The sequence below is a fragment of the Nomascus leucogenys genome, chromosome 3 (assembly GCF_006542625.1).
Source record: "Nomascus leucogenys isolate Asia chromosome 3, Asia_NLE_v1, whole genome shotgun sequence".
In the NCBI taxonomy this organism is placed as follows: Eukaryota; Metazoa; Chordata; class Mammalia; order Primates; family Hylobatidae; genus Nomascus; species Nomascus leucogenys.
Window position 1 is genome coordinate 14,847,208 of NC_044383.1, and position 15,866 is coordinate 14,863,073.

General features: G+C 38.5%; 1 protein-coding gene across 1 annotated transcript in view; it reads left to right on the forward strand.

The window, feature by feature from the left end:
* The window catches only part of CACUL1 (CDK2 associated cullin domain 1), a 75,549-nt gene that overhangs the window by 44,217 nt on the left and 15,466 nt on the right, over positions 1-15,866 (forward strand). Inside the window, exons 4-6 of the mRNA XM_030806443.1 lie at positions 2,939-3,034; positions 9,447-9,549; positions 15,558-15,647. Coding sequence (XP_030662303.1) covers positions 2,939-3,034; positions 9,447-9,549; positions 15,558-15,647 — 289 coding nt within the window. The remainder of the gene's footprint in view (positions 1-2,938; positions 3,035-9,446; positions 9,550-15,557; positions 15,648-15,866) is intronic.

Below are 15,866 nucleotides of genomic sequence, written 5' to 3' on the forward strand. Positions count from 1 at the left end.
TTTTGGGGAGTGCTAGTATTCCCATTGTCAGTCCTGTTCTTTGCTGTGCAACCAGAAGTAGACAGTTGTGCCCTGCATTGAGAAGTTTGTAAAAAGGTTTCAGAGTGCCAAAAGAGAATTTAAGTAGATGTAGAAGGCCTTGGATTGATCATGGTTTGAGTTGTAGGTCTTGGGTTTATTCACTGTGGAATTGTAGACAGGTGACTATTTCTGAGCCCAAATCACCTCATCTGTAAAATGGAAATAACATTCAATTTATAGGCAGTTAGAAGGACTAAGAAAAAGAAATGGGCTGGGTGTGGTGGCTCACACCTGTAATCCCAGCCCTTTGGGAGGCTGAGGCAGGAGGGTCATTCGAGCCCAGGAATTTAAGACCAGTCTGGGCAATATGGCAAGACCCCATCTCTACCAAAAAAAAAAAAAAAAAACCCCAAACAAATTAGGCAGGCCTAATGCTGCATACCTGTAGTCCCAGCTAGTTGGGAGGTGGCTGAGTTGGGAGGATTGATCAATTGAGCCTGGGAGGTGGAGGCCGCAGTGAGCTGTAATCATGGTACTACACTCCAGCCTGGAAGACAGAGCAAGACCTGTCTCAAAATGTACAAAAAATAATAATAATTTTAAAAAAAAGAAATGTGAATAAAAGCACCTAGCGTTCACCAAACCTGTAAGTACTCAGTAATGGAAGATGAATTAGAAGAAGTAAAGACAATTCTTTACACATATATAAGCTTCTAAGTAGAACTGAAATATGAGTTGAATCTTATTTGAAAATAGTATCAAAATATTTGGACATTTCTGAAACAGCTTAGCTGAAGTGGTCTTATAATTTCATGTTTAAAAATTTAATATTTAGGAATCCTTCCATGTGCATTTCTTAATATCCTTGTTTGAAAGCAAGACTTTATGTGTAAGATGTGTTTGATAAGCTGTGGGGCTGCCACAAGTTAGTTCTTATGTAGAATCAGTTTTGTTTGCATTGTGTTTTGTACCATGCTCATCCCCCAACACTCTGACCCGGAAATGAATTCTTAGTTGGAAGACCTGGATCTATCATTTGGCTAACTGTCTAATCTTAGACAAATTACTGGCCATTTAGGTGTTTCTTTAGTGTTAAAATGGGACCTAATTAATTTAGCTTTAGAGAATTGAATGAAATCATGCATGGATGCACTTCTGTAAACACAGTGTCTTCGACTGGGCTGCCACAACAAAATACAGTTGACCCTTGAACAACACGGGTTTGACCTGCGTAGGTCCACTTATCCACGGATTTTCTCCCACCCCTGACACAGCCAGGCCAACCCTTTTCCCACTGTTGGAGATAAGGGTGAAAATCTTTATGATGATATACTTCCACTTAATGAATAGATATATTTTTTCTTCTTGATGATTTTGTTAATATTTATTCTCCAGCTTACTTTATTGTAAGAATACAGTATAAATGATACATATAATATACAAAATATGTCTTAATTGATGGTTTATGTTATCAGTGAGACTTCTGGTCAACAGTAGGCAATATTGGTAGTTAAATTTGGGGGGACGTGAAAAGTTATACACAGATTTTTTTACTGTGTTTTGGGTGTTGGCTCCCCTAACTCTTCGGTTTTTCAAGGGTCAACTGTACTATAGACTGGGTGGCTTAAACAAAGAAATTTGTTTCTCATGGTTCCGGAGGCTAGGAAGTCCAACACAAAGGTGCTTCCTGTTCGGTTCCGGGTGAGGGCCCTCTTCCTGGCTTGTAAATGGCTGCCTTCTCACTGCAGTCCTCACATGGCCTTTTTTCTGAGCCCTGTGGGAGGAGCGAGAACCTGAGCGTTCTGGTGTTTCTTCATCTAGGGACACTAATCCTATAGGATCAGGGCTCTACCATCGTGACTTCATGTAGCCTTAATTACTTCCTTATTCCTAGTATGGCAGTACTAGGGGTTTAGGGCTTCAATGTAGGAATTTTTGAGGAACATAGTCTATATTCTATTCAGTCTATATAAAAAAGTTGGAAGTGTTCTCTTTTGATAGTTTTATGATTTGGTATTTTGTAAAAGTGAGTTAATAGAGGAATGTATTGTATTTTACTACTCTACAGAGCTGAAGGTGTATATGAGTCATTTGTGTCCATGCTTTCTAACTAATATTTATAATTAGCTACAGAAGTGGGTTACAACCAAGTTAGCATAGAAATCAGAATATTTTTGTGCTTAAGGTAATTATAAATTTCATTAGCCATTCTAATAGTACATTAAGCCTGTACCACTTAGTTGAATATCCTCCCAACTCATTCCAGGTTCAAATATAGTTTGGTTCTATATAAAATATCCATGTAATTCAGTAATAGTTTTTAAAAATCATTTATCGTTGAGTGTATCTTTTTTTTTTTTTTTTTGAGACAAAGTTTCACTCTGTCACCCAGGCTGGAGTGCAGTGGTGTGATCTCGGCTCACTGCAACCTCTGCCTCCAGGTTCAAGTGATTCTCCTGCCTGAGCCTCCCAAGTGGCTAGGATTACAGGCACCTGCCACCCCTACCTGGCTAGTTTTTGTATTTTTAGTAGAGATGGGGTTTTACCATGTTGACCAGGCTGGTCTTGAACTCCTGACCTCAAGTGATCCACACACCTTGGCTTCCCAAAATGCTGGGATTACAGGTATGAGCTACCACGCCCAGCCTGAGTGCACCTTTTTATGCAGTAAAAGAAGAAGCCTTTTAATTAACGTGTTGAGGTTACATAGCTTTTAAAGATGGCTAAAGCTCAGTTTTACATGGCAGATTTTGGAACAAAGGTAGAAGTCTTACCTTCGGAGTGTACATGTCTTCTTTTTTTTTTTTATTGTGAATCTCAGTATAAATTTTGAATTCCTTCTATTTGTGTTTCAAATTGTGGTGGAAGGTCTTTCCCTGGTTTCCCAGATTGATCACACTTCTGTTCTTTCTCACAGGCCAGCCCTCCAGATCTCTATATTGAAAGATTTAATATAGCTCTTGGACAATATATGGGAGCATTGCAGAGCATTGTGCCTCTTTTCATATATATGGTAAGTTAGAGCTCCTTCCTCCTTCCCAAATACCTAGGTGTATTGTTCAGAGCACAAATAGATGCAGAGAGTTAAGCATGTTCTGTTTTTCTTTTACTACATTTGTGTTAGAAATGGAAATTAAGTTATTTCAGTGACGTGTGATAATTGTTGACATAGAAGAACTTTAATTATTTCCCCTTTTTCTGCTTTGAAATTCCGTAAGTAACAATTGCTGAATAGACAAGTAGGCATTAAGATTAGCAATCACCCACATGAGTACTTATTTTATTTCTGCTATGTGGAAGGCACTGTGTTTGGTTCTAGAAATATAAAGATATATAAGATTTCTTGTTCTCAGAAAGTAAAATGCCAAGTAAATCATTCCATAAAAAATAGAACAGTAAAACATTGCTGCCATTCTGATGATCTGTTTTATTTGGAGAGTTATGCTATGAGTATAATCTGTAGACTGTGACTTTGTTGATCAGCTTCCTCCCTGTTTTAAATATCGAGAGTCACGGAATCTTAATGTTAGTGCTCCTGTTGAATGGAGGAGCCCTTAGAAACCATGATCCCTGTTCTTCTTTATTAGCCTAGTGAATGAGATGTTCAGGTTGATCCTACCTTTTGTAGCATGTAGGTTGCTGTATGTGAATAGCAATCTTAAGAATGTTACTTATTCTCCATAAAATGCACTTAACAAAAACAAAACTACCGCTATCTCTAATTTAGAAGGCACTTTCCAAAGGACCATGTAGTACTTCATGGTTTTCATTTACACTTATTTATTGGTTACTGACAATTTTAATAGTATGAGTTTTCTAGTCAACGTAATGCCAGAGAAACTGGTTTTTGCCTTTTACCAAGAAAGAAATGTATAAAAAGCCTTTTCTTTTGGTTTAAGTGCCAAAACTCCTTTATGAATCATGAAACTAAGGAAAAATATTGTTGATGACATTAGGAATAGGTGCATCTAGGATAGTAGAATTAACTTATTGGGAAGAGTGTAAGCCTGGGAGGTAGCTACATTGTATCATTTTGGTGAAATCCTATCGTGGGCTATTGATCAGGAGTGTGTGTTAACTAAATGTCCTGTACTGATAGAGCAAACATTTTATTTCCGTGCGAGCAGACTCCTTATTCTTGCTGTTTTAAAGTTTTCAGCAGAGACCAGGTATGGAAGCAGAGCTGAAAGACAGGGCCTATATGTGGATAAAGGAGTTAAGGGTGGGTGAATAGGTTTCTTGACTTGCATGTCTGCCATTTTAATGGCATTTACCAGTTAAGCATGTTGGCTAGGTGCATTAGTAATAAAAACAAAAGTCTAATTTATCATAATTTTGAATCAAAAGGTAAGTAGCTAGTTTATTAAAACAAAAATAGATAAGACAGAAAGGTGATTCACGCTTTTCTGTATTGCCATTGTTGCTTTTTTAAACTTTATGGTAGGATCCTGGGGTTTAAGAGGTCTGTGCCAATTAAGAATAAATGAACTTCAGACTTACTCTTTCAGCTAGCAGAATTCAAATAAGGGATCTTAGATTGTAAAGCTTAACTACAGCTTTTCTTATACATTAAGAGCTTGAATTTGCTTTGTAGTTACTTTTGAGAATTTGTTATGTAAATTGTTTTTATTGTCCAGAAGATAGAAATTCTTTGAACTTTGGTACTGCTTTGTTGGAAAAGTATATTAAAGAAAATAGTTTGAAATGTTAACCTACTAGTGCCATAATAAGCAAAGTTTCTTTCGATATCACAGAAACAAATTTTTAAAAACATTTGTCAAAATTAGTGTCTTTGTTAGAAGTCTGTCTATATGAATATCAAGAAGTTGTCATTAAACTAGAAAATAAATTGTAACTAAGGTCTTGTTGAAAGTTACAGAGGTCAAATAAAGACATTTATTTTTGCTTACAATTTTGGAATTTAACATTACTGTACCTGAGACAAAGTTGAAAAGAGGTGGACTAACTTGAGTTTCTAAGTACTTCTGAAGTTTTCATACTATTTCTTTTTAATGGTTTCTAGTTACTTACAAAGAGTAGAAAGGGTACATTAAAATGCTGTGCATTCAGGTCTTAAATGTCAATAGGACAATATACTAGGAGAGAAAAGCACTATAAATGCAGAAAAATTTATTTTGGAAGTTAAACAGTTATATTATTTTTTATTCTTGAATATAAACTACAGAGTCTCAAAGAGATGGCTAATTTATTTCAAAGACTTTAAGGTATACTGCCAAATCAACTTTTGCTCTAAATTTTGATTTAAAAATTTCAGTTGTGAAATAGCTTGAAATTTTTATTAATTTAAAAAGGGGAAAATACTTAGAAATGAAATGTGGAAGACAGCTAACTTAATCTCTTCTGATAAAATTTATGTAGGAAAAAAATAATAACCAGTAAAACTTATAAAAGATAAATAAGAATGAACTTCAGACCTACTCTGAATTTCAACTATCAGAATTCACGTATGAGGCCCTACTGATGTAGGATTTTTTCTTTTTGGTCACTTTGCAAGCTGGGGACCCCTGGCTGGCAATGCCCCACCCGGGCCTTGCTCGGCCACGCTTATGTGCCCCAGCTCGCCTGTGTTACAGTTTGTACCCGCATTTGGCGGTTCCCAAGCTCTTGTACTGCACCCAAGAAGAATGAGGATGTGCTGAACACTGGGGGGTGAGGAGGGTGGAGAATAATTTTATTGAGCAATGAAACAGCTTTCAGCGGAGAGGGGTTGTGGGGGTGGTCCCCCCACCTCCGCCTTGTGGCTGGGTCTGAGGCCTTTTATGGTCTCAGAATGGGGAGTGCATGCGATTGGTTTGTGAATATGCAAAAAAGGTTAAAGCAAGGACACCACTCCAAGGTGGGCACAACAGTGTAGGAAACCAATTAGGAAAGGGTAGATATATGTAAAATAGGTGAAGGGTGGGGGTCAATCAGAGGGAAGTATGCCAAACAGGAAGACAAGTTCTCAGTCCCGCTTTCAGGCTTTAAACTGTCTTGGGCCTGGAGGTGGGCTTTCACCGGAGAACCACCCCTGTCTGCCTAGGCATTTGACTGCCTCCTGTCTCTATCACTACCTGATACTAAAATGAATAAGGCTATGGTAATTAATATTGATTGTCATTGGTGGCAGGGATAGACAGATCAAGGGAACAGAGCCCAGAAATAAGCTGAAGTAAATGTAGAAGTTTAGTAGAAAGGTGACATTTCAGATCAGTAAGGAAGGAGTAGCTTTTTCCATACCTAATGTTAGGAATTTTTTTTTTTTTCTGTAGAGGTGGGATCTTGGTATGTTATCCAGGCTGGTCTCTAACATCCATCCACCTTGGCCTCCCAAAGTGCTGGAATTACAGGCATGAACCTAAATAGGCATGACCACCTAGCCACTACCTTATTTTTTTATTTTTTATTTTTTTTGAGATGGAGTCTTGCTGTCGCCCAGGCTGGAATGCAGTGGCCCGATCTCGGCTCACTGCAAGCCCCGCCTCCCAGGTTCACGCCATTCTCCTGTCTCAGCCTCCCGAGTAGCTGGGACTACAGGCACCCGCCACCACACCCGGCTAATTTTTTGTATTTTTAGTAGAGACAGGGTTTCGCCGTGTTAGCCAGGATGATCTCGATCTCCTGACCTTGTGATTCGCCTGCCTCAGCCTCCCAAAGTGCTGGGATTACAGGCGTGAGCCACTGCGCTCGGCCTACCTTATTCTTTATAAAAAATTCTAAATGGAATAAACTTTTAAAAATGAAATGTTAGAGAACTATTATCGAAGAAATCATGCATAGTGTTAGAATGAAAAAAGGACCCAAATCTAGAAGTCATGAAAGAAAATATTAGACTATGACAATACAAAATTTGGAAACCTTTGTATAGTAAAATATTGTAAGCCAAAAGTAAGTGGGAAAAAATGCAAAATTGGAAAAATATAAGACAAAAGTTTGCTTTCCTTGATAATCAGCTTTCATGAATTGGAAAAAGATAACCCTAAATTTCTGTTGAAAAATGGACAAAGCATATGAACAGACAGTTCATAGAAAAAAAAGATTATAAACATGAAAATATACCCAATATCACAATTTAAGAAATAAAATAACTTTTTTTTCGCTAACTTAGTTAGTGAAATTGGAAAGGTTTGATCAATATTCAGTTCTGGTGAATCTATAAAGAAACAAGCTCCTCACACTTTTGGTGGAAATGTAAATTGGTAAAGCCTTTAGCATTATTGCTAAGAGTTTACTATGCAAAAATCTGACTCAAGAATTGTACCTCTAGGAATTTATTATACAAATAAATACATACAAATATATATAAGAATTATGCAGGTTTTAAAAATAGAACATTGAGGAACATTCATATTATCAGTAGGGACTATTATTTAAATAATTTGTGGAAGACACAGAAAAATATGCAATTAAAAGTAACACAACTCTGTTTTTTTAGAGAAAAATCTTCCAAGATGCAACATTAAATGAAAAAGCAAGGTACAATGCTGTGTTTAATATTTTCACACTAGTATTTTTTTTTTTTTAGGGGGAAAAAAGCATATCCATGTATATGCAAGGAACGTCCTAGAAAGAATATACAGAAGTTTTCCCAGTGTAGAATGGGACCTTTTGGGAGTGGGTCAGAAGGTCTGCATTGAGAGACTTCTTTCTGTTGCATACTCTTTTGCATGCTTTCTATTTTTTAACCATGTGCATCTTATTTTTATATATTTTTTAAAGAGAGAAAAAAAAAACGTGTGTTAAGAATTCAGTGGCTGGGCATAGTGGCTCACATCTGTGATCCCAGCTACTCAGGTGGCTGAAGTGGGAGGCCAGGTGTTTGAGACCAGCCTGGGCAATTGAGTGAAACCTTATCTCCAAAAAAATTTTTTTAAATTAAATTAAGAGAGAATCAGTGAGCAACTTAACATTCCTCTATGTGTTTTCTACTCTTCTGCATTAACGCTTAAATACGAAAAACTTTTTTTGCTGGGCGTGGTGGCTCACACCTGTAATCCCAGCACTTTGGGAGGCAGAGGCTGGTGGATCACCTGAGGTCAGGAGTTTGAGACCAGCCTGACCAATATGATGAAACCCCATCTCTACTAAAAATACAAAAATTAGCTGGGTGTGGTGGCATACGCCTATAATCCAAGCTACTCGGGAGGCTGAAACAGGAGAATCACTTGAACCCAGGAAGCAGAGGTTGCAGTGAGCGGAGATCGCACCATTGCACTCCAGCCTGGGCAACAAGAACAAAACTCCGTCTCAAAAAACAAAACAAAACAAAAAAAAACCTTTTTTTGACTTACCAGTAATTCTAGTCAGGATTTCAGCTGCAAGAAACAGAAAACATGATTCAAAGTGATTTAAGTAAATAATGAAGAGTATTGTCTCTTATAATAAAACTCCAGAAATAAGGCTCTGTCCAGGGTTGGTTGAATCCGTGGTTCAGTAGTATTACTAAGGACTTGATTTTTGGTCTCTCTGCTGTCCGTAACATCTGTTTTATCCTGTTCCCTGTCGTGGGCGTCTTTGTGAAGAGACCACCAACAGGCTTTTGTGTGAGCAATAAAGCTTTTTAATCACCTGGGTGCAGGTGGGCTGAGTCCGAAAAGAGTCAGCGAAGGGAATTGAGGTGGGGCAGTTTTATAGGATTTGCGTAGGTAGTAAAAAATTACAGTCAAAGGGGTTGTTCTGTGGCGGGCAGGGGCAGGGGTCACAAGGTGCTTGGACCAGGAGCTCCGCGGGGAGCTTCTGAGACTCATTGGATAATGTCCTCAGTTAAGGCAGAAACTGGCCATTTTCACTTTTGTGATTCTTCAGTTGCTCAGGCCATCTGGATGTATACTTGCAGGCTTGGGCTCAGAGGCTTGACATTCCCCTCATGGTTATAAGATGACTGCAAGAGATTTTTCCCTCACGTCACAATTTCTCTAAGTCTGCTTGGGCTGCCTTGAGTGTCTACCTCTGAACCAAAGGTGGTCCCCAGGGAATGCCAGAAGCTGAATGACTTAATCAGTGAAATTGAGTGTGTGCTGGGGAGTCAACCAGTGCATGTCCACAGCCTGTTTTCAACCCAGATCATTGATAAATGGGGTACTTTTCTTTAGTGTTTCTCCGTGTTGTCTTTTGGTGATATATTTTTAAAGGGTGTTCCACACAGTGTGGTTCTACAATGTTTATACATCCCTGTCGTAGTTAATGTTGGGTATCTCCCAGTGTTCTTTTGGAGATGTATGGTTCAAAACATTTTTTTATGCTTTCAATCCTGTACCAGAAAGACAAGTAACTAATAGTTGCATGGCTTTTGTTGTTGGATGTTGAGTTTTTCTGTTTTAATTGATGCCTTTATGCATTGTTTTCTGAAACATTTAGTGTTCCAGTTCATTAGACTAATCATTTCCCCAATTAATACACAAAAAAGATTTTACTTTATTTTTCAGAATAAGTTTTACATCGAAACCAAGCTTAACAGAGACTTAAAAGATGACCTTATAAAGCTGTTTACGGAACATGTTGCAGAAAAGCACATTTACAGCCTAATGCGTAAGTAATTCAGCTTATAGGGGTGAGATAACACTAGCAATGATCTTTCCTTTTTTTTTTTTTTGGTCTGAGAGCATTGTCACGTAAATCCCAATGTTAGCATCTTCTGAACCAGATAGCAGGAAGTGTTGAAGCCCACCTGAGACACTGCAGAATTAAAAATGGGACTTGAAGGTCACCCGGTGAGCTGTGAGCACCTTGACCAGGTCACTGGACAGTGCCCTTGTGTCTGCCCTGAGAACTTGTTGCCCCCCCGCCCCTTTTTCCTGACAGTAGGGAAAGTATTGTTAGGAAGTTCACTTCTAACTTTACTACCAGTAACTCTAGAAGGAATACAGTGTTATTTCTTTGAAATGGTAGTACAGAATCCTCTGATTTTTACTCTAGTGCAGAAACGCTTCTCTAGTCTGGTTCTGTCATTTATTCTCTATTTTAGGCAAACTTCTTTGCCTCTTGTGGCCCTGAGTTTTCTCTCCTGTGAATTAGGATTTGTAAAATATTTCATGTGCCTGTGTAGATTATTAAGAACATTAAGCTCAGTTCATTTCCCCTCTTCCCATTCTTTTTTTTTTGAGATGGAGTCTTGCTCTGTCGCCCAGACTGAAGTGCAGTGGTGCGATCTCGGCTCGCTGCAAGCTCCGCCTCCCAGGTTCACGCCATTCTCCTGCCTCAGTCTCCCGAGTAGCTGGGACTACAGGCGCCCACCACCATGCCTGGTTAATTTTTTGTATTTTTAATAGAGACGGGGTTTCACCATGTTGGCCAGGATGGTCTCGATCTTTTGACCTTGTGATCCACCCGCCTCGGCCTCCCAAAGTGCTGGGATTACAGGCGTGAGCCGCTGCGACTGGCCTCTCCTCTTCCCATTCTTGAGTCCTCTTCCTCCTCGCAGTAGGTAGCATCTCATCCTACCTTTCCTGAAAGAATATACTTCTCCAGATGGAGTTAGGAAGTCCCTGTAACCTAATGTCTCAGCATCCTCAGCATCCTTTTAAAGCTCATATCTTATGTGACACATCAAGTCATTTTTTCGAATGTGGCACATATTTCGGTTGGCAGTATGTATTTTTGCTTTCCTTTGAGCCATAATTAGTGTCCACCACAATGAACTTTTACCAGAATTTACAAAAGAATTATTCTAAGCTTGACCATAAACTTTTTTTTTCATTTTTGATGTTAAATTAAGTGAAGGAATTATCAAGCATGGGGCTAGTTTAGAAAGGCAGGGTTGTTTTTCAAAGAATAGTGTAGTTGAAGATAATATACATTTCATTATTGTGTTCCCATTTTTTTTTGTAAGGCTGGGAGATGTTTATAAACATCTTTAAACATTGTCTTGGCTGGGTGTAGTGGCTCACGCCTGTAATCCCAGCACTTCGGGAGGCCGAGGTGGGTGGATCACGAGGTCAGGAGATCAAGACCATCCTGGCTAACACGGTGAAACCCCGTCTCTACTGAAAATACAAAAAAAAAAAAAAATTAGCCAGGCGTGGTGGCGGGCATCTGTAGTCCCAGCTACTTGGGAGGCTGAGGCAGGAGAATGGCGTGAACCTGGGATGCGGAGCTTGCAGTGAGCCGAGATCGCGTCACTGCACTCCAGCCTGGGCGACAGAGCAAGACTCCGTCTCAAAAAAAAAAAAAAAAAAAAAAAATTGTCTCATGAGGTATTCCAGGTATTATAACCACTTAAGTATTTCCTGATACTGACATTGTCTTTTTGCTTTCATGACAAGATAGAGCATTTTGAAATCTTGTTAAAATTCTGTAGAGAAATGCTACCATTTGGTAGAAAAAGCCTGTCTAGTTTGTAAACATATTTTTATATTTGCCAGTAATTTGGAAGCTAGTTTTACTGGACGTATGCAAAGAGAATATTCAAGAGAGAATATAGTAGTCCAGATACGGTGAGAGAAAACATAATCATAATCATATTGTCTGGTTTTCAATAAAAATTAAACTTAAAGGTGGATATACCTTTTTATTTCCAAGTAAACAGAAAGGGTCCTTAAGCTTTGGTAAATTGGAAAAAACTGAGTTTATCAGATACTTATTGAGCAGTTGTTAGGCATTGTACTTAGAGAAGTGATGACTGGCCTCATCGGTTTGAGCTTCAGAACAACAAGGGACAATGTTTAACTGTATTATGTGGGTGATCATCAGAAGGTTTTTAAACACACACGCACTGCTTGTATATTTTACAAATATTTAATTCTCCTAACCCTATAAGATAGGTATAGTCATTACCTCCATTTTATAGATGGAGAAACGGAGACAAAGAGAGGTTAAAGTTTAAACCAGAATAGCACAGCTATTAATGTCGTTTCTACTTACACATTTTTATATTACCCCTTTACAGCAGCAAACAAGTAACTACATTCAATTTCTGTAACTTTCTACAATCTGATCAGTAATTTCCTTCCCGTGGCTTCAGATAGATCTGGAAAGCTAGTGTTCCATTTATTATTGGTGTATAACAAATCATCAAAAAATACAGTGGCTTAAAACAACAGTCTTTTATTTTGTTCTGCAGTTTGGGAGGGCTTGGGGTGGAGTAGCTTATCTCTGCTCTGCTCAGCTGGGGGCTGGGGCTTTCAGTGTGACTCATTCACATGGCTGGTAAGTTGGTGCTAGCTTTTGGTTCCTATGTGTTTCCTTCATGAGTGAGTATCTCAAGATACAGGAAATGGAAACTGCTGGTATCTTAGGTCCTCGACTCAGAAACTGGCACAGTGCCACTTTTGCTGTATTCTGCTGGGCGAACGGTCACAGAGCCAAAATTCCAGGAGAGAGGAATGTATCCCACCTCTTGATAAAAGGCATGTCGGCTGGGCGCAGTGGCTCACACCTGTAATCCCAGCACTTTGGGAGGCTGAGGCAGGCGGATCACTTGAGGTCAGGAGATCAAGACCAGCCTGGTCAACATGGTGAAACCCTGTCTCTACTAAAAATACAAAAATTAGCCAGGTGTGGTGGCACGTGCCTGTAATCCTAGCTACTTGGGAGGCTGAGGCAGGAGAATCGCTTGAATCCAGGAGTCAGAGGTTGCAGTGAGCCAAGATTGCCACTGTGCTCCAGCCTGGCAACAGAGTGAGACTCCGTCTCAAAAAAAAAGGCTTGTCAGAAGAATTTGGGAGCCATGTCTTAAAAACAACACAAAAATGTAAAATGAACACTGTTAATAAAGAATCAGTTCTTGATTGCCCCATATTATTCATTATTAGTATGTTTCATGAATGAAGACAATGACTTCTTACTGGGAATAAAACTAGTTTTCTATCGGCTCCATGGTATAATCATTTTTATACATATTTGCTTATAAAATAAAGTGGCTTCTATTTTTGGCTGAAAGTAAACTACTAGGATCTATTGTTAATCAAGGTATTTACGTCGTATGTTGGTGATTCTGGGCAAATGTAACAATAAATGTGTAGCATAGGGTTAATTAATGGTAGAAAATTTCCTGGGAAAATATAGTATGTTGACTTTTGCAGCAGCAGATTTATAGTTCAGTTTGCACAGTGTTCTAAATAGTTACGTTTTAATTTTCTTAGGCAGTTCTGCCTTTTAGTTCAAACCATTGTAGTTTGAAATTTTTTGAAGCCAAGAGTATTTTCAGTTTACGAATTGCTTTTCAAATTAATAAAGGAGAGAGTCTCCTGAACAAGTGTGTAGCACTGAGGAATACTTGAAAGAGCAGAGGAGCTTGGTTCTGGTCCCAATTCAGGTATCAAAAGGTGTGTGACTTTCAGCAAGACACTTAACTTCTTATCCTAAAGTCTAGACAGGTTATCTAGTATTTAAACTATATGGCTTATTGATATCTGTGGGATGATTGTTGTGTATGAGCAAGCATTTCGGTGTTGATATGGTGAAGTAGAGTACAGAATTTAGAGTGAAACACAAGTTCTCGAACTTCTTCCGCCTCTAGCTAGCTCTGTGACTTCAGATGAATTATTCAGTGATGGGTTTTTATTTTGGCCTCAGTTTCCTTACTTGTTAAAAATAAAAAGGTAGATGATAAAGCTTGTGAGAATTAAATATATGTGAAGTACCTAGCACTTGCTAAATGCTCAGTACTCTTTCCTGTAAGTTACCACCCCCAAACTCCCATTTCTTTTTCCTTAAAAGGGGAGATTAACTAGAAAATCCTTTAAGTTTTAAACAGTCTTCCTAAAATCATTTTAAATTTATTTCAAATTAATTCATGTACATTTTATGTATATATCTTTGTATTTATCATTTCTTTATAGCTGTCAAATTTGACATAGTGATTTCAGTTATGGTAGGAGTTGTTTGCAAATTTATATACTTGACCACATAATGAATATGTGGTTGAATATGAAGAGTTAGTGGGAGCAAGGCTAATTGGAGGCCAAAATGGTGAAAAGGTTAGGAAGATGGATTAATAAAGAGAGAGAGAACTTTGAAAACCTAACACTTAGAATTTAAAATTTTAAACACTGCATTTTAAAGCAACATGATTTTCTGAAATGCTTAGCATTTGTCTATGCCAAGCTTGTCCAACCCATGGCCTGTGGGCCGCATGCGGCCCAGTATAGCTTTGAATGCTGCCCAACACAAATTCGTAAACTTTTTTTTTTTTTAGACGGTGTCTTGCTGTGTTACCCAGGCTGGAGTGCGGTAGCGGGATCTCAGCTCACTGCAGCCTCCGCATCCCCAGTTCAAGCAATTCTCTGCCTCAGCCTCCTGAGTAGCTGGGATTACAGGCGCCTGCCGCCACGCCCAGCCAATTTTTTTGTATTTTTAGTAGAGACGGGGGTTTCACCAAGTTGGCCAGGCTGGTCTTGAACTCCTGACCTGTGTTCCACCTGCCTCAACCTCCCAAAGTGTTGGGATTACAGGCGTGAGCCACCGTGCCCAGCCTGTAAATTTTCTTAAAACAAGTTTTTTTGCAATTTTTTTTTAAGCTCATCAGCTGTCGTTAGTGTATTTTATGTGTGGCCCAAGACAGTTCTTCTTCTAGTGTGGGCCAGGGGAGCCAAAGATAGGACACCCCTGGTGGTCTATGCCATTCAAAATTGTAACTATCTACTGATGATAAAATTGGAAGGATAGACTTGAACAGTGCATCTCTGATGGCCATCATATATATTCAAACATAACTCAAATTGTACGTTTGATACTATAAAATCCTTATTGGCCTAGTAAGATGGCATTTCTCTTTTTAGAAAGGCATGAACAGAACAAAATCAGTTTGTGTGTGATGTTACAAGCCTGGCTTAGGGTAAAATCCTACTAAGTTTTTTGTTGTTATTAGCAAATGCAGGTCTTTGAAATAAATTAAAAATGAATCATTTTAGGTCAGTAGTATCTGTTGTGTTCACTTATCAATGGAATTCACTTGTATTTGTTAGTGATCTAATGTAGAGGAATTATTCTTACTTGTTAAAAACTTTTTAAAAATGTTTGTGTGGCAGTAGATAACCTAAAAGAAAACTGTCTCTGTTGTCATGTTCAGAGTCAGGGTCACCAAAGACATGAAAATGAGAAAGAAGAGCCATTATCATCCCTTGCCCTTAGCTCTTGTAAGAAAATAGTAGATGTAGCTATAGCATTTGGGGAAATGAATTTCTGTCTCTGATCACAGTTACCAAATAATTACTAATGGTGTTTTGGGGGAAGGAGAAATGATTGAGGGAGATTATCGTATGATACTTTATTCTCCAAATGTAATGGAAGCACTTTCAACTCACTTATAATGTGTCATTCATGATACATTATACTAGTGCTTTCAGAAAGCTTTACTTACTTTTCAGAACCTCCATGAATTGATTCATTTCCATTAGTGGCCAGCAGACCTTCACGTATTTTAGCTACTGCAGTGGATTAAAAAAATAAAATCCTTGGTTTATAAACGTTTGATTGGTTTATTGGACTGTTCCTTTCTTACAATTGTTTATGTTTCGGGAGTCTGGGAGAAACAGTAATAGAGAAATCTTGACAGTCAATACGTGTTACATTCTTTTTAACCTGTTTTCTTATTTCAGCTTTACTTTTAGAAGCCCAGTCAACACCATTTCAGGTCACACCTTCAACTATGGCAAATATTGTGAAAGGCCTGTATACCCTCAGACCAGGTAAACATTTCTCATTTCTGTTGGGATTGGAACTGTTTGTTACAGCCTTTTTCAAGAGGGCAGTGGTTCTGTATGTGTTTTGTGAGGCTTAATGGTACTTGAATTTGCTGGAGCAAAAAAATTGAGTAGATATTCATCATTGTGAAATGTAAACTCAGAGCTCAGTTGGAATGTTCTCTGCCAGTGGAAACCAACTAGTTTGGTTTTTGCAGAACCTGT